Raw genomic sequence first — 21,648 nt, forward strand, 5'->3', positions numbered from 1 at the left:
CTTTTTCAATAACATCTGTTATTCTGTGGACCTGGTCAATTGTTGCTTGTGTGCTTGTTAATAAAACCAAACTGGTGTGTTGGTATTAGGTTTTCTTAGATAATAGATTTTAGGTAATATTAAAATAATCCATATTATGAGCTTTTAAAATGAATATATACTCAGATCCACTACTGCTAAGATCTATTAATGTCAAATGTCGATAATCTGATTGAAAGGCTCTCTCTTAAAACAAGCCGTCGTAAGTTATATGCTCAAACTAATCATTTTGCATACGTGAATGGCTCATAGTTTGTAACCAATTTAAAATATATTGAAAATTCGAAAATACAGTTAACCATTGGCATCCTAATATTTCGAATGTAAAACAGCAAAATGTGTCTCTAAAATAATTTTAAAATTAGATTTTTGGTCTATAAATGACAGTTTGTTAATAATAATAATAATAATAAACTAAAACAAAATATTTGTGACTCTGCGATATAAATAAATAGCTTGAAATAAACATAAACTGCCTCATTAATATAACACATTTTGTTAATTAAATGGCCGAATAAAATGTTGTTTGTAAACAATCAAGAAAACCGAATATTAATAAACGGCAAGCACAAAAAAGATGGAACTGAAATTAATTAACGCCATTCTTTTTGTTTTATGACGGGATGAAATCTGAAAAAGTCCGAAACCATAAAATGTAAAATCGCTGTTAATTGATGGTAATTACACAGATTGTTTCAGCGATTGCTTAATTGAGAAATGACGATAAATTTGCAACTAGTAATAAAAAATTTAAAATTAATATTTGCTTTATTTCTGCTTATGGTTTCCGCAAATATTTATATTTGAAAATAAATAACACGTACTCCTAACATATACGTAAATTTAATTTTCGTTTTTCAATTTCATTAATTTTTAATTATTTAGTTCGAACGTCCACAAACTCACATCTATTGTTTAATGTGTGATTTGGTATTGATATTGGATGCAAATACTACGGGACACTTTTATTTACAGCCATAATGTTAGGATAATTTTTGAAAAATTACCTTACAGCATCTAAATATCTTTACTACCAAACAAATTTGACTCAAGGATTTTGTTAAACTGTTATTAATTTACTAGTTCAATTTCAGCAGTTTTAGGTTTTACCGGTTTTCACGAAATCCGTTAAATAAAAACACCAAATTCAATTAAAATCTGCTTCGTTTAGATTTATCTGTTGTATGGCTTTAAATCTAATTAAATAGATTACAAATTATTCACACGCGCTACCTCAATGTAGGTGTTCCAATAAATCAATTTCCTATAACTCACAATAAGTTAGCCATTAAATATAAATAGCATATCGTTTAAAATGTTCCCAATCTAACAAATAAAAAATCAGTTTTAAAGAAGTCGCAATTTGTACATTTTTTTTATAACATCTTTATTAGATACGATTAGTACAATCTTAATTTACAATTAATTTATTACTACTATTCCTATGTACTTGGATTAATTAACAAGCAAGACGAGTGCCAGAAAATACATCAGTATGTATTCCTCAATTATAAAATTATAATTCTTTATTAATTATTAACTTATAGCTATAGTTTACACTAAATGTTCACACAAGTTCGTATAGTTTTGTTCGTTTCAATCTCCTGACATCTTGCGCGCTGTCCAGCAGTTGTATTGCTTCCACGTTAGTATGATTTAGTAATCTTCTTTCGTGTTTCAAAGCTAAATCCTGCACAACTTCGCAAATCCATTTGATTTCCGGGTCATCGTGCAGTTCTTAATTAGTTACATAGCGATAGGCATTGGTAATCAATCGAAGAACCTTGACAGCGCTGTATGACTAACTGATTTGAATTTTTAGTGCAACCCCATATTTGCACCCCATAGGTCCAAATTGGCTTTATAATTGGATTGTAGATCAACCTCTTTGATTTTAGATCAAGTTGAGAGTATCTTCCGACTAACTAGTATAGTTGTTTTATTTTGGTTTTAATGTGTTTTGCTTTTTGTCTAACGTGATGCATTTAATTAAATAGATTACAAATTATTCACACGCGCTACCTCAATGTAAGTGTTCCAATAAATCAATTTCTTATAACTCACAATAAGTTAGCCATTAAATATAAATAGCATATAGTTTAAAACGTTCCCAATCCAACAAATAAAAAATAATTTTTAAAGAAGTCGCAATTTGTACATAAACACAATTTCCATCAATACATATAACAGTATAATTGGTGTAGAGAGTCAGATCTAGATTTCTTCTATCATTTATTAAGTATATGATATAAATTTTATTGTTTTTTTTTGTTGGCTTAAAGTCATATTTAGGAATGAAATATTTTTGCGGACTTTTATGGTTTGGAAAACTGACGGAATAACAGACGATACAACTCACATATATAACCTCTAAGAAAACCAACGTGTAGAATTAGCATTGACATGTAGCACAACCGGCACTGGAGTAAAAAAAATGTAATGGTAAACCATGGGATTCAATGTATGTACACGCACATAAGAAGAAGAAATTGATAAATGGTGTTATGAACTAGTGTTAGGTTGGAAAGAAATTTTCTGGATGTGGGATTATGGTTCAATGCTGACAATACCAAGACAGGGTGATGAGAGGGGAGCAACTTAAGGTGAGTACATACTTAACATAGAATAAATGGAGAAAATCGTATTGTAAAGTGTTAAAGATATATGCGAATAGATATATATGTAATCGCTCAGAATATATATGAGCATTTGGTTAAAATGTACGAGGAGAGAATGAATACTAACTGTTTTGCAGATATGGCAAATGCGTTAGAGAGAATTTCTAAAAAAATTACACAGATAATAATAGGACAGACTAAAGACAAATACAATGATAATATCATGATATCAAAAAGTTTTGACCAGAAATGACAGCAATTAAACATAAAAAAATAAAATACATTACTTGAATGTACAATTATTATTTACTTGGATTAAGCCTCCAGGGGATACCATAGGTGGTTTAGAAAATATGTCAATGCTAATAATAACTCAAACCTATAGACTACGGGTATTGTGGCTGTTTAATTAAGTGTAGTTTAAGTTCTTCGATAATTTAAGCATTATATGTGTTATAATGTTAAAATAAATTGTAATTTATGACACTTTTGTTTCATTATTTTATTTATATTAGAATGTTGTTATATATCGAAGCTAAAGTAAATTAAAATGGGTAAAATGTTATCGTTAAATGCGGCAACATTGCACTATTTTTAATAAATGGAGATGACGTCAATTCACTATTACTTTGGAATGGATTATAAACACCTAATGAAACAGGTTAAATAGAGATCGCTAAACTAACATGAGAATCACAGGCAGCCAGCGTCAATCCGAACCGACGAAATATTCTATATAAACAGCTATGTGAAGAGGGAAATACATAGTATTAAAAATACGGGATAACTCCCAAGAACGGGATTAAAATTTTATGATATTCTACTTACAAGTTTGTGAGTTGTTCTGCTAAGAGTGACACTACATTAGTTATTTTTAAAACACTGAATTAAAAACAATTACGCGTTTTAATTTTACGCTGATTCCTGATGTGAAAAAATACCATTCAAGCGAAGCAATGGCTTGAAAATTTTATAGGGAGTTCACTCCATCAGAAACAACAATAAAACGTTGGTTTGCTGACTTCAAATGAGGTCGTAGAGACACCGATGATGCAGAACGCAGTGGTCCAAATCAGGTAGTAACAAAAGAAAACATCAAAAAATCAACAAAATAGTTTACAATGATCGAAAAGCGAAATTGCCGTGAGTTAACTAACATAGTAAATATATCAAAAGAAAGTATTGATTTTATATTGCATGAACATTTTACTATGAGAAAGCTCTGTCCAAAGTAGCCTCGTTTGCTTACTGTTAACCAAAAGCAAAAACGTGTTGATGATTCGAGTAGTGTTTGGCCATATTTAAACGTAACGAACCGGAATTTTTGGGTCAATATGCGAGAACAGATAAAGCATGAATTCATCATTTCATTTTGGGATTAAAAAGATCATCACCTGAGTGGAGCGCAACTGATGAATCTCTTCCTGAAAGCACAACAATCGGCTGGAAAGGTTATGGCCTCGTCATTTTTGGATGTGGGTGGTGCAATATTCACCCACTATCTTGTTAAGGAAAATACCATCAACATTGAATATTAAATAGGACTATTGGAGCGTTTCTCGAACTTCGAATTGCTCCTACTTCCGCCGTATATGCCAGATTTGGTTCACAGCGACTACTGGCTGTTCGCAGACCTCAAACATATGCTCACCGGTAAGAAGTATCGTCCAAATGAAGATTATTATTGCTAAAACTGTGGTCTATTTCGGGGCAAAAGATAAATCGTTCTTCAAAAGTGGCATTAAACTGTTAGAGCGGCGCTGGAATGATGGTGGCTCTTGGTGGTGATTACGTTGATGAATAAAGCCAATTTTGAACAAAAAAGCGCGTTTTCTTTGTTACGTCTGAGACTTTTCCGCCCACGTGTTGCATTAAACATAAAATGGTACATATTAAATCTTGAAATAAATAAAAAACAGCGTATTCGCTGAGAAGGAATTTTAGAGCAAATACCAATTAGAGACTGAAAACTCTATAAAACTACCCATAAAAAATTAAATTATGATTTATAGTCAAATTTTAAAATCAATATGATATAGTGCCCAACTTCGAGCCGTTGCATCTGTATCTTCCCTTGCGATGTATATATAAGCAGTTTACGTATTACTTACTACGTCACTAACATAATAGCGTAATATTAAAGTTATTTATAAGGCAAAAGTAGAATATTTAAAAACTTTCTATTTAAGTGGAGTAGGTCGTAAATATTTTACGAACTAATATAAGTATCAATTTTCTTAATAGAAAACTATAACTTTTGGCGTTTTATAAGATCAAGTTATTAAATAATCGATACGTTTTATATTAATCACGATATCTAATTAACTTTCTAATAAGAAAAATTGCCTTTTTATTGTTAATTATTATTAAAATAAGAATCTAGTCGTAAATTATTTTCTGAATTTTCTTTCTCTAAGAACTATTTAATAACTGAGGTCCCATTATTCGACGAAATAACTAAAAAAGCCGCTTAAGGAATAATTATTATGACGCGACGCAATTACATTTATTTATTTTTAGAAAATTGTTTAATTTTAAGTTTATGATTTTTTTTCTTTTTATATAATTTTTTATATATTAATTGTTTTTGTAATATTTGTGACATGGGAAATAAGAAAAGAGTTATATATATATATATATATATATATATATATATATATATATATATATATATATATATATATATATATGTATATATATATATATTGTATTGAAAACATAAGATAAGACAGGCATCGGGCAAACAGAAAACATGTGTCTAGCAAAAAGGATGTCTCATCGGTTCGTTTTCGAATGTTTCGGATAATAAGGGTTCAGGTACCGAGGCTAGACGAAGAGTATCGGAAGAATTAGACCTGATAGAGGACTCCTTATGGTGGATATAACCATAAACTTCCCGAAATTGTAAACGAATCGGGATATTGAAAAGGGTTCCTTGTACCAACCTTTTCAGCCACAGCCAAGAACCCGATGGATGAACTTCGACAATAAAACACGGTGTATCGAATTATCAGAATCAGAACTAAAGAATTTGCAAAAAAATTAGAAAGAGTTACAGAACTAAGAACGAGAATTAATTAAGAACAGAAACAGTAAAATATCAGGAGTAAAGAATTACTCAATGATCATGAATTAAGAAACAGTCAAAAGAGTCAATATATTTTATCGCAATTAAGAACAAAGAAAACGTATCAGGAATGGAAGTCAAGAATCAGGAACAGTATTCTTATATGTCGTGTGCATAATCATCAGTTTGGTCCGATGACAGAATCAGTATTATCCAAAACGAGACAAACGATTTAGTAAGTCATTCCCATCCATTTCCATATCCATTTAACATTTTTAATCGTATGTATTTTTATACCATTCATTTAAACAAACAAACTCGCCATTGTGCATTAAATTACGCAAAGAAGAGAAAAAATAAATTGTATTACATTACAACATTCTTTACAGCAGATTATTAGACTATTTAATTATACGAACGTAACTTCTAAAGAAAATTATGTTTTGGGCGTCCCTATTAATTATTAAAGAAATCACTTTTTTCTATCGATCGATCCCAATATATAATAGGAAAAATGTTATTCTATTCAGATTCCACGCTAGCGAATAATGATTTCTATAAAAATATACCCTGTAACAACTAGTAATTTGTATTATTTAATAGATCTTTAAAGTTAAATTCTGACATTTTGGTTTCCTTTATGTAATCAAAACTCACATCTCTCTATTGACACATTCAATAGTTTATTTACTTTATTTATTTATTTATTTAAACCCGTCAGCCTCTTGGGTTATTTAGGGTGAAATACTATACATTATATGCATATTAACAGCTTACAATACTACACAGTAGATTATAAACAGCAGAATATATACAATAAAATTTTTCAATTACATAATAATAAATGTATGTTACAAGTCTATGGTCTTTAGATAGTCAATCAGCAGATTCAGTTGCTCAGGTTGGACCAATTGTTCCAATGTTGTCGGCATCTCAATTTGTCTCCTTAAATCATCATATTTTTGGCAGTCCAGTATGTCTGTTGCTAAGTTGAATCTGGTACAAATCACAACGGCGGGTTCCTTGTCCCTTCAGGAAATGTTCATGTGTCAGTCTACAGTGCCCCATTAGCAGTCGTGCGAGGACGCTTGACTTGTGTCTACTGATGTTATTATGGTCTATAGATTAATAAAAAATGTTCTTGACTTCCCATAATTTATTGTTTTTAATGAGAGGGTCCCATTCTAATTAGGTCAATTGCCTATTTAGGCCCTTCATATAGACTTTGGCATCTTTTTTGCTGAACAGTTCGTTTAACTTCCTCGACTCCTCTTCAATACTTGCCAGATGGTGGGCTCTTTCATTTCCAGATATTCCTTTATGGGCGGTATGTTATTCTTATACCCCAAAATTGTAACTTTGTCTCTATTTCTCTAATGTATGTGACCAGAGGGTGGACTGTCCTTGCCGATCTTAAACTCTATAGGGAACTCATAGAATCCGACACTACTAGTATGTATTCGCTAATCGGTGATTCTTCCAAGGTAAATAGGGCCATAGATATAGCCAGCAGCTCCGCGATGAAAATGCTAGTCAATGATGGAAGCCAAAAGTGTCTCTCGAGTAGACTAGATGTATAGAACTCACAATGTTCTCACGTTTTGAACCATCCGTGTAGATGATAAAATGATTTGAACAGTTCTCTTCGATTATCTGTCTAAAGAAGCTTTTTGTCATAGAGGGACTTTTAGTCTCCTTATTCAGAACCTGCATAGAGTGGTCTATGTGTATTCTTGAGAACTGCCATGGTGGTATATTAGTGATTCTACATTTTACATCTGGGATCACAATCATTAATCGTTTATATATCCTCTGGAAGATTACAGAGAAGCTTAAGGGCCTCTTCCTTATATTGGTCCAGTTTGTTTTAGGTAGGCAAAAGGTATTGAATTGGTCCATCTCTGGGCAGAATTTGAGAGAGCTTGCATAGTTTAGTAGCAGGAGCTCTCGCCGTGACTCGAGTGGTGAAATATCTGCCTCGCACTGCTAACTTTCAAGCGGACTAGTGCGGAATGCTCCCAGTATGATTCTCATAGCGGCGTTTTGTATGGGATCCAATTTCTTCACGTATGAAGGTGGCGCGATAATATAACACTGGCTTCCATAATCCAATTTGATTCTTGTCAGAACCTGATATATATTGTTCGGCGATGTTCTGTGTGGTCTTCAGTCGATCTATGCCTGCCAAAAATTTATTCTTGAGATAATGTATGTGTGGGAGCCAGTTGAACTTGTGATTGAACAGCAAACCAAGGAATTTATGTTCTGGTTTGTTTATCAGGTTCTTAACCTCCATCACTAATGTTGTTATTCACGAAAAGTTCCTCCGTCTATAAAAGTGAACACTCACGATCTTCTCTGCTGAGACCTTCAACCTATTCCGTCCGGCCCACGCATTCAGTTCATCGAGGCATTTCTGTAATAGGGTTTGGCTGTACTTATGGTTAGTATGTTTGTTGTAACAACGAAACATGCTCGTCAAGCAAAAAAATTAATTGAGAAATAAATTATTGATTAGTTTTTATAATTAAAGCGATAATAATAACTTCAATTATTACTTACTAGTTAGATTACATTCTAAATTTATACTTACAGTAAAATAGTTTTCTCCCTCAAAAGAAACGAAAGTAAAAGAAGTCTTATCGAAATCACCAGTAATTAATCCCATTTTTGTTAAAATATTAAAACGTTAAGTAACCTGAATAATAACTTAAAATTGAATAATTTACAAAATTGAAAGAAATATCCACACATATAACATTCATGTTGTAAAAGATATGTCTACATAACATATCAATATCAGATAACAAATGGCAAATGCAAAGGCAATGGACTAAAGTCATCTCGACTAGTCTTCATCTTGATTGATAAATTATATTACTATTAGATTTAAATTACCACCATATTATCATAATAACATAATGTTCTTCTTCTCCATATAATTCATAACATTGACTTGACAGCAAACATAAATACACTTTCTACGTTATAAGTCTTCAGATGCTGTTATTGGGTGCTCGTGTATAATCTGACCATTCTTCTATTTTAAAAATACATTTATGAATAAAATTAGTACAATATATTATTCAATTGGATTCGCTAGATATCTGCATTAACGGTTTCATTCGGCTTTAACAGCTCGTAATACAGTGCACCTTGCTGATCCTACTATATGCACAGCAAGACTTTATGGCCATGAATATTCCCCTTCGGCCCCAATGTGGACTGCTATCTCGAACTAACCAATGATTTTTTCAACTTAGTATTGTCGTAATAAAAGCTGTTTCCATCATTTTTGCCTGGCAATCAACGAAATGTAATAAATGTTGAAAATACAATTTCCAGCCTTCTGTGATTAGGTCTCTATATATTAAATAACTTTACAGTAGTAGATATAAAACTGTTATATTATATCGAGCAGTGTCAAAACCATCGAATTTAATTTGTATTAAGTCAGGTTGTTCCAGAGTTGTTTGATTGATAATTTGCGTTTCCATCAATATATATATATATATATATATATATATATATATATATATATATATATATATATATATATATATATATATATATATATATATATAGCTGATCAAACTATATGCAAGCGCCTAATATTGTATAAATTTTGAGTATTTTTTGAAGGTAAGTTCAAGGTTTTTATTGGCAAAACTTTAGTTCCGTGTCGGAAAAACCGCAAGCTTATTTAGTACTGGTACTATTGTGACTAAAGGCAGATTGAGTGAAAAACATTCAATGAATTAATAAGTAAGCTTTATTAAATAAGCTTTATAAAAATTAATTATTATTTGCTTTTATATATATATATATATATATATATATATATATATATATATATATATATATATATTCCGACAAATATTAAAGTCTCCTTTACCAATTATGGATTTATCTGGAATGGACCTAAAGTTTACGGGGGGCTCCGAACCACGGTCTTCAGCACTAAGCCTACCGACTGGCGAGTGACGAACTTTAGACATCATCCCAGCCTGGTTACTGGCGTAACTGGGATCATTTTCCTTGTCTGATTTTACACTCTTGCCTGGTACAATCACAAATTTTAAACAATCACAAACATAAAGTTACGACCATGCCTCAGCAGGATTCGAACCCGCGGCTACGGCAACAGTAGGAGGACTGTCCTATCGCCTTTACCACTGTGTCACCAAGCCGATTTATTTGCTTTTTTAAATTCCAGCCAAAAATATATCAATTAATATCATTCCTTAGATCTTATTTTTTATCAATTAAAAAAGTAAGTAGCTGCCATTGAAATCGGTCTCGTTCTGTATGACATTTAAACTTCGTATTAAACTTAATTCTTATAAAATTCAATTTAAAATGTACGTTATAAATGAACATAGGCTGAAAAGCAATCGCTCCCAGGGATAGATTTAATCAAAGAAAAATTCCGAACATAGTTCAATTTTTTCTGGATCGGATAGGTAATATATCAGCTGATTACATTGTACGGTATTTTATTTTTTGTCTTTTAATCAAAAGCAGAATACTTAAAATTCCACTTACCAAAATCATGTCCTTGTAAATTCCAATAAGTTTCTGGATCTGAAACAAAATTATTTTTTAAAACCAAATTAAATTGATATATTGTTATAATATTATGGTAGGTAGGTATAATATAGGTAGTGTTATAATAATATATAAGTTATATATTACATGCTATACATGTTATATGTCATATATTTCTAACTATATGTAATATTTTAAGCAACAATTGAAACAACAAATTTGTTTAATTAAGCTATCGCTGTTCCAGGACATTAATAATACATATTACTTACACGTACCCGACTCTTGCATTATATTTGTCCAAAAGTGTATTATTTGAAAAGAATGGAAGAATATTGTAAGTCGGAAAATCAAATATTCAAAATTTAATTTTTATTCAAAAAATAATATGTCCTTCCTATCGAGGTTAAAATATAAAACTAGCATCATTTACTAATGATGCTTTAGTAAAAAAAAAAACAGTTATAAATACTATGCAATAATATCCATATAAGTAAATGCCAAAAATAATGACGGAATTTTTTTTAAATTTATACTAATTCACTATTATTATAATTTTAATATAAAATCGTAATAAGTCGCTTCGTTAACAACATTATATTTGCTACACAGTATATATATTATAAGTTGGTAGATAGGGGGCATTATAAAATTAATCGTGGAAAATCAAAAGGTTATGATGGCCGACTGTTTTTAAAATTGTCAAATTTTATTTATCCTTTAATGGAATTTGGTAATTTTTTTATTCAGTATATCAATATAACCTTATGAGCACACAGTGTATCTCATAAAAGGAACTACGTCAGGAAACATAAACAAGGCCAGATGAATGAGGCCAGATTCTATATTTAGAGAAGAAATTAAAATAACTTAGCTGATAGAGCTACAAAATATAGGCTGAGATCACAAATTGATATATAAGTTAGTTCCAGTTGGTACCGGAATAACTTTCATTGGCTACCTTGAAAAAGGAAGGGCCATCAACAGAGACTATTACATAGCGTTATTGTACCCTTTGGACGAAATCGCCGAAAAACAGGCAAATTTGCAGAAAAAGAAAGTGCTGCTTCACCAAGACAATGCACAGTGTCAAAAATCTATGAGTTGGCCCTCGAATTACTTGCTCATCCACCGTATTCACCAAATCTGGCCCCAGCGACTATTTCCTCTTCTCAGATCTCAAAAGAATGCTCGCTGAGAAGAAACTTTCGTCGAATGAAGAGATGATTTTAAAGCAAAGGGCAAATAGTACTACAAAAATTGTATAGAAAAGTTGGAGGGTCGCTATAGTCAGTGTACCACCCTTAAAGGGATTTATGTTGAATAAAAAAAAAGAATTTTGCCAAAACAATATGTTTTACTATGGTAGGGCGGGGTCTTTTCAATTGACTTATTACATTTAATGGGCATATATAAGAATTGAATATATCCATGCTGTTATTCAACCTCAATTATTCTATATAATTACCTTATACTATTAATACTTTCAATACCTAAGTTAAAAAGTTTTATTACATAATTTTAAGCAATTCAGCGAAAAATACGTATATGGTAAAGCTCAGCAATAACAACGTAATAAGTATTCGTTGATGCAATTTGATTTTATATTGTGTTAAGTTTTTCAAGTTTCTACTATTCGATTCTATCTAAAATATGAATAATCGTTAGTACACAGCTGTGTTTACTTCTCGACGAAATATGTCACTTATAACTAAACTAAATTGAAATATACTCATTATATTTAATTTTATTAATTAATTATATAATGTCTACACAATGGTACACAAGATTTTATTTATTTTCCCTTAGTTCTGATGGATATAATACTAATGTGGGAATAAGTTCAGTTTAGCTTAAGCTGTCTAAAACAGCAGAATTTAATTTAAATATGAAAAAAATGTCCCTTTTTCATATTTAAATTTAATATAGTTGTATCTAAATATATATAAAATAACTAAAATCATCAAAAAAAGTGAATGTTACCTATTTATTTACAGAAACTTGTTTAATGTTTAAATAAATTCGTTTTAGTACTAATTTGTATTTAATCGAAATTTAATTAAATCTCCGATGAATATTTACTGTTTTTTATTTTAAAATAATCAAATATATTTTATGTAAACACATGATTTGCATTTTGTTTACTCCATAAATGGCTGTTGGTAGGTAAATTATTTTAAATGGTTAGTGCTGCTATTTCGAACTATTCTATAGCACAAAAATAAATAATGATTTCTATGACTAAATTTGTAATGGTAAAATCGACCATATATAGTTTATGCAAATATTGTCTTTCAATTAAAATCTTAAAAAATTTACTGCTTGTTTATAAAAATATAAGTGCCAATATAACAGATTAGAATCTTACTGTTATCATTAATGTTATTTTTGTTGCATCCGTGTTTTACACTCTTACCCAAGGGCAATAAGAACTACAAATAAATGCAAACAAATGTAGAATTTATTTCTTGGAACCTGAAAAATAACTGAACATATAGATGTTAGTTTGATATAATTTATTAATTATTTACACATTATAAATCAATATATTAGTAATATAAAAAAACTAAGTTATCTAAAAGAATTAAGTATTGCCCTGCAAATAAGTGACCTAAAAATTTGATACGGAAAAGTAAATATACGCCAGTATTGATTTTATTACATACACGTGCTATACTACGTCAGTTGCACACATTTCTGACTTCATTCCAAGCTTATTTTAATGACAAATAGATATATTATCGTTCAGGCTGCCTGAAATTATAGGAAAAGTAATATAAAATTTGTTTTTAGTTGATATAAATGAATATTTTAATCGAAATAATATGTAGACTACTTTTTCGGCAAAAATTAAATATCGAAACTTGCAGCAATATTTATTATATAATGATATATAACGAAATATATAATTTTACACGTACATTATTAGGTATATTAAATAGCTCTATTATTGAGATATACATGTAATACAAACACTAACATAGTATGCTTTTTGTTCAAATAATTATGGCATTTACACATAATGATTAATGAAACTAGCCAAGAACCTAACAATCAAATATAGTGATCGATATCTCATTTGTTTTCTGAAAACTTATAATTACCTGAAATAAATGAAGCATTAATAAAATTTATTGTTTTGTCACCAAAGTTTTTCTTATAAAGCCCAGAACAATTTAAATTTCTCCAACTTTTTTGTTAATTTACTACAAAAAGAATATCCTTTAATAAATTAAATATAAGAATTATTAATTCACTTTAAATATTTGTATGCAAAATCAAGCTTTTATTGTATACATTATTAACAAACACTGTTGTATATGTTTTAACAGCATTTAAAATACAAGTCGAAAGAAATTATAACACTAGTAAATCTTCCTAACAATTTAATAATTTTAATTTTTTTTCAACTCGTAATAGTCACGTTTCTGATACCTAATAGTAGCTAAAGCCCATCATTTGAAAATGCTTATCTATTTCAATGATGGTCTCAGTTAGTATAAGGCTCCAGTCTTTCATTTTCAAGCTTTCTTAGTTCGTAGAGTGTCTCAAGTGTATTATAATAAATACCTCTAAGACGTCAAGAACGAATCTATACTTCTATCAATGTAGTGTATTTACCGAAACTTTTCCATAACGCTTGATAATTGCGCATTTCGTTGAAATAATAGTGATTTATTAACAAGAGAAATTATATGACAAAATTTGAACATCTCCATAGCTACAAACATGATAAATTACATATTTTGAACAATTCAAAATAATTAATTCATAGTTTTGATGTTTGTGTGACAAACTAGCCATTTTTCAGAGAATTTTATTCAAATTCATATCAAAATGTTGTGCCATGTTGAAACTAAATAAGAACGAAATAACTTAATTTTCAGACAATACGATATCATTGTCCCAAGTTGCTGATCATTATATTATCAAATTAATCTTTGATACAAATTATTTTAATAGATACACTGTTGTAGACTGTAATCACAACTAATAAAATTTCACGTTCAACAACACGTCAACATATTTTAAATCTTCTGGTTTTTAGTTTTAACTTAATATTGATAAATATTTAGTAACCTCTAAGATCTCAGAAATGCTCTTGGAAGTTATTAAAATTTGTTGTTAAAATAAGAGACCTATTGTGAATGTTATATGGGAAATATGTGATGCTACTATCAGGAATAAAAAGAATGTAAGTCTCTTTCAAAAAATAAATCACAAAGAAAATTTAAAAGGCTATTGATCAAATTCCAAATTCCGAACTGAAATTTCAATCATTTCTCTGAAATATAAACAACTTATTTTGTAATGTTCAGATCTAGACAGATCTAGCTTACTCAACATCAATTTTAATGTTACTGTTAATCTTAAAATTATAGAATGTTACATCACACAACTGATGAGGCAGTAGATGTACTTTTATTCCTATCAATTTGTTAATTTTTACATATAAGTCACTCGTATTAATTTATTAATAGGCATTATAAAATGCTTTTTTATATTATTATAATAATTAGTAATTTTAAATTTACAAATAACAGCAAATAAATACAACATCAACTTATATCTTGGCACTACAGCACATTTACTAATACTTCCAAAAGTAAACGTATCTCGCATAAAAAACTGGAACTTTACGGTTCTTAAAAAAGTTGAATATTTTCAAGTGACGTCCACTTAGAATAATTGCTCTTGGGATTTTCATGGAAATCGTTGGGGTTTTCCACATTTAGTTACGGTTTTGGATTTTAATAATGATATTGCCTTTTTGTATGGCAAAGAATGATTATTTTTCATATAGCGACTTCGAGTTTCTTTCATTTTGGCCGTAATTTCACCCAAAATACAAAAACGTGTTTGTTAATAATGCGAAAGATAATTAATCACTGAATATTTAACAATAACGGAAACGTTGAGCATATACATTTAAACGGTCGTTGCGTTTCATCACTGAAATGTATTTAAACACGTTTTAAATTACATATAATATAAGCGGAAATTTATATAAAAACGTTTTCAGATGTTTTTTTCTTTTTAAATCTCTTGATTAAATTTTCGCTTGAGCAGCGTAAAACTTTGATCCGTCAATTTGATCCACTTAATATTTATATATATATATATATATATATATATATATATATATATATATATATATATATAAATAGCATAGCATTAAGCCTACCGACTGGCGAGTGAAATCATTACAGAAGAATCATTCGGTCTTACCCAGCCTGGTTACTGGCGTCACTGGCATCATTTTCCTTGTCGGATTTTACACTCTTTCCTAGAACATTCACAAATTTTAAACAGTCACAAATATATATTTACGACCATGCCCCAACAGGATTCCAACCCGCGGCTATCGCAACAGTAGGAGAACTCGCCCTTACCACTGCGCCATCAAGCCGGCAGATCCACCTATTTATTACAATAATTCTTTGTTAAATCCTTTTGTATATGTTTAAAACTGGACCAAATCAATAATAAAACTGGATGGGCTTCATTTCTTAATAAAATTTAATATTTGCTTAATAAAGAGCAATTTTACATATTCCATTAGATTTGCATTATTTCACCACGTACTGGTTTTTAACATTTAGATCAAAAATGGATAGTTATTATTTTCTTATGCATCATCTTTTTTTATACATACATCATTTGTAATTTTAAACTATTTATGTTATTTACTTGTTAGTTATATAATCTTAGAAATAATTCCATGGAATATTTGAATAATTATACGGGTTGACACCATCTTGATGAAACCACATGTACTAGTTTTGAACATTTAGATTAAGAATGGAAAGTTACTCTTATATTATACATCATCTTTAATTTTACGTTATTTAGGTTAGGTATTTATTTTGTAGTTTAAATAAACTTAGAAATAATTTTAAGAAATATATCTTAAAAATAATTTTATAAAATAAATAAGTAATGTTAAAGTAAGTTACCAGAAAATGTTCCATGAAGCAATTGAATTGTTATACGAGTTGACACTGTCGTCCACTTGAAACTACTTGTCGTCCACCTCAATATCATTCAATTGAGGCAGATATTAGTTGATTATCATGTCGCGACATCAATCTGCTTGGCGAAACTCATTTTCGAAAAAGTAAGATCCTATTATACCTGTAGCCCAAAGCCCCAACAACTTGAAGATACAATTGTTATTCGACACATTGTCATATTATCTGAACTGGAAATGCGGGATTTCCGACTATGAAAATAAAAATGAGATTCATGACTTCAGATGATTTTGCTAAAAAATCAACATCATGACATTTGATAAACGATTTGAAATGAACATTAAAAATCTTTGGGATACATGTTATATCATAGATCTTAATTACTAAAATAGTATAATAAAGGAATAATCAGAAAACTACGTATTTATTTACAAAAATCGTATTTTGAAATATTTTATTCTGTACTGATTTGTATTTAATCAAATTTTAGCAGAACCGACGATGAATATTTATAATTTTTTTTTATAAAATAATCAAATATATTTTGTATAAACACTGCATTTGCATTTTATTTGTTCTATAAATATTAATAGTTATTTTAAGGAAATTTGTTTTAAACTGTTGTCGCTGTTAATAATTCATTTCCAACGGTATTATAGCAGATAAATAAAGTATGACTGCAATTAAATACTACAGGTTTTTAATTTTAGAGTTAATTAAAACTATATACAAACTAAATTACAATACCAAATAAGAGTTTAAAACGATTTATTGCTTATTGATTGAGTAATCAAATGTTTTTCATATATCAATATATACAGTAGATCACTTTGAATTTCAAGATTACAAAGACTGCCGAAGTTTTGAGTTAGAGTTACTAAAGTGATCTATTACGTCGGGATAGTTATATTATATAAATGAAATCATATAATAATATTTATTGCCCACGGGCAGATTCTTGACGTTCTAGGAGATTAATAAAAAAATATATATCAATAAATCATGCTTACAATATCATTATTGAGCAAAATGGTATAAGTCTCTAGTCTTTCATTTAAAAGCTTTCTTATTTCCTAGAGTCTCTCAACTATATTATAATAAATACCTAAAACGTCAAGAACAAATCTATACTTCTATCAATGTAGTATATTTACCAAAATTTTTCAATAACGCTTGACAATTATCAACGTATTTCGTTGAATTAATAGTGATTTATTAACAAGTGAAATTATATGACAAAATTTGAACATCTCCATAGCTACAAACATGATATAGTATAAATTACATATTTTAACAATTCTAAATAATGAATGTATAGTTCTGCCTAGTACATAGTTTCATAGATAGCCGTGGGTTCGGATCCTGCTGGGGCACGGTCGTAAATTTATGTTTGTAATTGTTTAATATTTGTGATTATCCTAGGCAAAAGTATAAAATCCAACAAAGAAAATGATTCCAGTCAGGCCAGTAACCAGGCTGGGTAAGACCGGATGTCTTGTGGGATGATTTCTAAAGTTGGTTACTCGCCAGTCGGTAGGCTTAATACCCAGGACCGCGGCTTGGAACCCACGTTAAACTGTGTGCCCTTTAGGTTAAACATCACAGGTTTTTAATAATTAGGTTTTTTGCAATTAAATACTACAGGTTTTTAATTTTATAGTTAATTAATATCAGGTACAAATTTAATTACAATATCAAATATGAGTTTAGGACGATTTATCGCTTATTGATTGAAATATACTAACAATATCATTGTAGGGCAAAATAAGGCTAAAAAGCATGTTTTGAATTAGACTAAAGTGGGAAATGCTGCCAAAATGATATTTCGCGACCAGATGTACGCTTTCTCACACTAACCAGATATTCCGAAACAATTTGTCTCTTTCTCATTCTAAAATATCAGTAATTTATATATTTTACAATCTTTGGTGAAGTTCTAGATTTTTTCCCCAAAGAGGTTTTAATTGAAAATCATTAGACGCTTAGGAATTTGAAACTATCCTTGAACAGAATGATATAAAAAAGAATAATCAGAAAAATACGTATTTATTTACAAAAATCCTATTTAGACATATTTTATTTTGTACCGATTTATATTTAATCAAAATTCGGCTAAACCATCAATGAATATTTTGAGTTTTTTTTTAATAAAATAATCAAATATATTTTATATAAACAATGCATTTGCATTTTAGTTTTTCTGTAAAAATTGATTGTTATTTTAAGGAAATTTGTTTTAAACTGTGACTGTTGTTAATAATTAATTTCTAACTGTTTTGTAGCAGAGAAATAAAATACGATTGCACTTAAATACCACAGTTTTTTAATTTTAGATATACAATATCAAATATAAGTTTAGGACGATCTATCCCTTATTGATCCAAATATAGTAATCAAATATTTTTGATATATCAATAAATCACGCTGACAATATCATTATAGGGTAAAATAAGGCTAAAAAAATGTTTTGAATTACACTTAAGTGGGAAATGCTGCTAAAATGATATTTCGCGGCCAGATGTACGCGTTCTCACACTAACGAGATATTCCGAAACAATTTGTCTCTTTCTCATTCTAAAATATCAGTGATTTATATATTTTACAATCTTCGGTGAATTTCTAGATTTTTCCCTCACTGTAAAGGGGTTTCAATTGAAAATCATTAGACCCTTAGGAATTTGAAACTATGCTTGAAATGTTTTATTAACTCAATTGTATAAAAATAACGCGCGAAAAGAAGTGTTAAAAGTTTATTATTAAGATTTAAAAAATATAAGATTACAGAGACTGCAGAAGTGTTGAGTTAGAGGCTAATAATATTATGTAAAATATTGTTAATTTTTATTAAATTAAATTACCCTCAACATCCCTTATCAGATTATATCTGATATATTGCAGAAATTTTCGGAATAAAATAATTTCGTATATCACAGAATATATTCCATGATGTAATTTAATTGTTACACAAGTTGACACCGACTTGTTGAAACCACTTGTCATCCACATCAATATGATCCAAATGAGACAGACATTAGTTGGTTATCATGTCTCGATTTAAGGCATGATAACTGCCACTGCTTAGCGACACTCATTTTCGAAGAAGTAATATCCTATTTTACCTCCAGTATAAAATGCCCTCCAAGCAATTGCAAGTTGTAGATACAATTACAAAGTAAATACAAATATCAAAGTGAGAATGAGCTTCGTCACTTAAGATGGTTTTACTGAAAAGTCTACATAATGATATTTCATAAAAGATTTGAAATGAACCAAATTAAAACTCTTTGGGGTATAAATTATATCATAGATCTTAATTACTAGAACAGTATAATTAAGAATAATCAAAAAATACGTATTTATTTACAAAAATCCTATTTAAACATATTTTATTTTGTACTCATTTATATTTTATCAAAATTCAGCCAAACCAACAATGAATATTTTTAGTTTGTTTTTATAAAATAATCAAATATATTTTGTATTAACAACGCATTTGCATTTTAGTTGTTCTGCAAAAATTAATAGTTATTTTAAGGAAATTCGTTTTAAACTGTGACTGTTGTTAATAATTAACTTCTAACTGTTTTGTAGCAGAGAACTAAAATATGATTGCACTTAAATAGCACAGGTTTTTAATTTTAGATATACAATATCAAATATAAGTTTAGGACGATTTATCCCTTATTGATCCAAATATAGTAATCAAATATTATTGATATATCAATAAATCATGCTAACAATATCATTATAGGGCAAAATAAGGCTAAAAAAATGTTTTGAATTACACTTAAGTGGGAAATACTGCTAAAATGATATTTCGCGGCCAGGTGTACGCGTTCTCACACTAACCAGATATTCCGAAACAATTTGTCTCTTTCTCATTCTAAAATATCAGTGATTTATATATTTTACAATCTTCGGTGAAGCTCTAGATTTTTCCCTCACTGTAAAGGGGTTTCAATTGAAAATCATTAGACCCTTAGGAATTTGAAACTATCCTTGAAATGTTTTATTAACTCAATTGTATAAAAATAACGCGCGAAAAGAAGTGTTAAAAGTTTATTATTAAGATTTAAAAAATATAAGATTACAGAGACTGCAGAAGTGTTGAGTTAGAGGCTAATAATATTATGTAAAATATTGTTAATTTTTATTAAATTAAATTACCCTCAACATCCCTTATCAGATTATATCTGAAATTTTTGGAATAAAATAATTTCGTATATCACAGAATATATTCCATGATGTAATTTAATTGTTACACAAGTTGACACCGACTTGTTAAAACCACTTGTCGTCCACATCAATATGATCCAAATGAGACAGATATTAGTTGGTTATCATGTCTCGATTCAAAGCATGATAACTGCCACTGCTTAGCGACACTCATTTTCGAAGAAGTAATATCCTATTTTACCTCTAGTCTAAAATGCCCTCCAAGCAATTGCAAGTTGTAGATACAATTGTTATTCAGCACGTCGTCACATTGTCTGAACTTCAAATGCATTATTTCCAAATATCAAAGTGAGAATGAGCTTCGTCACTTAAGATGGTTTTACTGAAAAATCTAGATAATGATATTTCATAAATAATTTGAAATGAACCAAATTAAAACTCTTTGGGGTATAGATTATATCATAGATCTTAATTACTAGAACAGTATAATTAAGAATAATCAAAAAATAAGTATTTATTTACAAAAATCCTATTTAAACATATTTTATTTTGTACTCATTTATATTTAATCAATATTCAGCTAAACCAACAATGAATATTTTTAGTTTTTTTTTATAAAATAATCAAATATATTTTGTATTAACAACGCATTTGCATTTTAGTTGTTCTGCAAAAATTAATAGTTATTTTAAGGAAATTCGTTTTAAACTGTGACTGTTGTTAATAATTAACTTCTAACTGTTTTGTAGCAGAGAACTAAAATATGATTGCACTTAAATAGCACAGGTTTTTAATTTTAGATATACAATATCAAATATAAGTTTAGGACGATTTATCCCTTATTGATCCAAATATAGTAATCAAATATTTTTGATATATCAATAAATCACGCTGACAATATCATTATAGGGTAAAATAAGGCTAAAAAAATGTTTTGAATTACACTTAAGTGGGAAATGCTGCTAAAATGATATTTCGCGGCCAGATGTACGCGTTCTCACACTAACCAGATATTCCGAAACAATTTGTCTCTTTCTCATTCTAAAATATCAGTGATTTATATATTTTACAATCTTCGGTGAAGTTCTAGATTTTTCCCTCACTGTAAAGGGGTTTCAAATGAAAATCATTAGACCCTTAGGAATTTGAAACTATGCTTAAAATGTTTTATTAACTCAATTGTATAAAAATAACGCGCGAAAAGAAGTGTTAAAAGTTTATTATTAAG

General features: G+C 29.1%; 1 protein-coding gene across 4 annotated transcripts in view; it reads right to left on the bottom strand.

Moving 5' to 3' along the window:
• Window positions 1–21,648, bottom strand: part of LOC143197307 (agrin) — a 507,226-nt gene that overhangs the window by 224,563 nt on the left and 261,015 nt on the right. For all 4 annotated transcript variants that reach the window (XM_076405663.1, XM_076405662.1, XM_076405660.1 and 1 more), the window contains one exon: window positions 10,270–10,308. In XM_076405663.1, coding sequence (XP_076261778.1) covers window positions 10,270–10,308 — 39 coding nt within the window. The remainder of the gene's footprint in view (window positions 1–10,269; window positions 10,309–21,648) is intronic.

Source organism: Rhynchophorus ferrugineus, unplaced genomic scaffold (assembly GCF_030347505.1).
Source record: "Rhynchophorus ferrugineus isolate W39M unplaced genomic scaffold, kcgeb_rfMv2 rfM5, whole genome shotgun sequence".
Lineage (NCBI taxonomy): Eukaryota > Metazoa > Arthropoda > Insecta > Coleoptera > Curculionidae > Rhynchophorus > Rhynchophorus ferrugineus.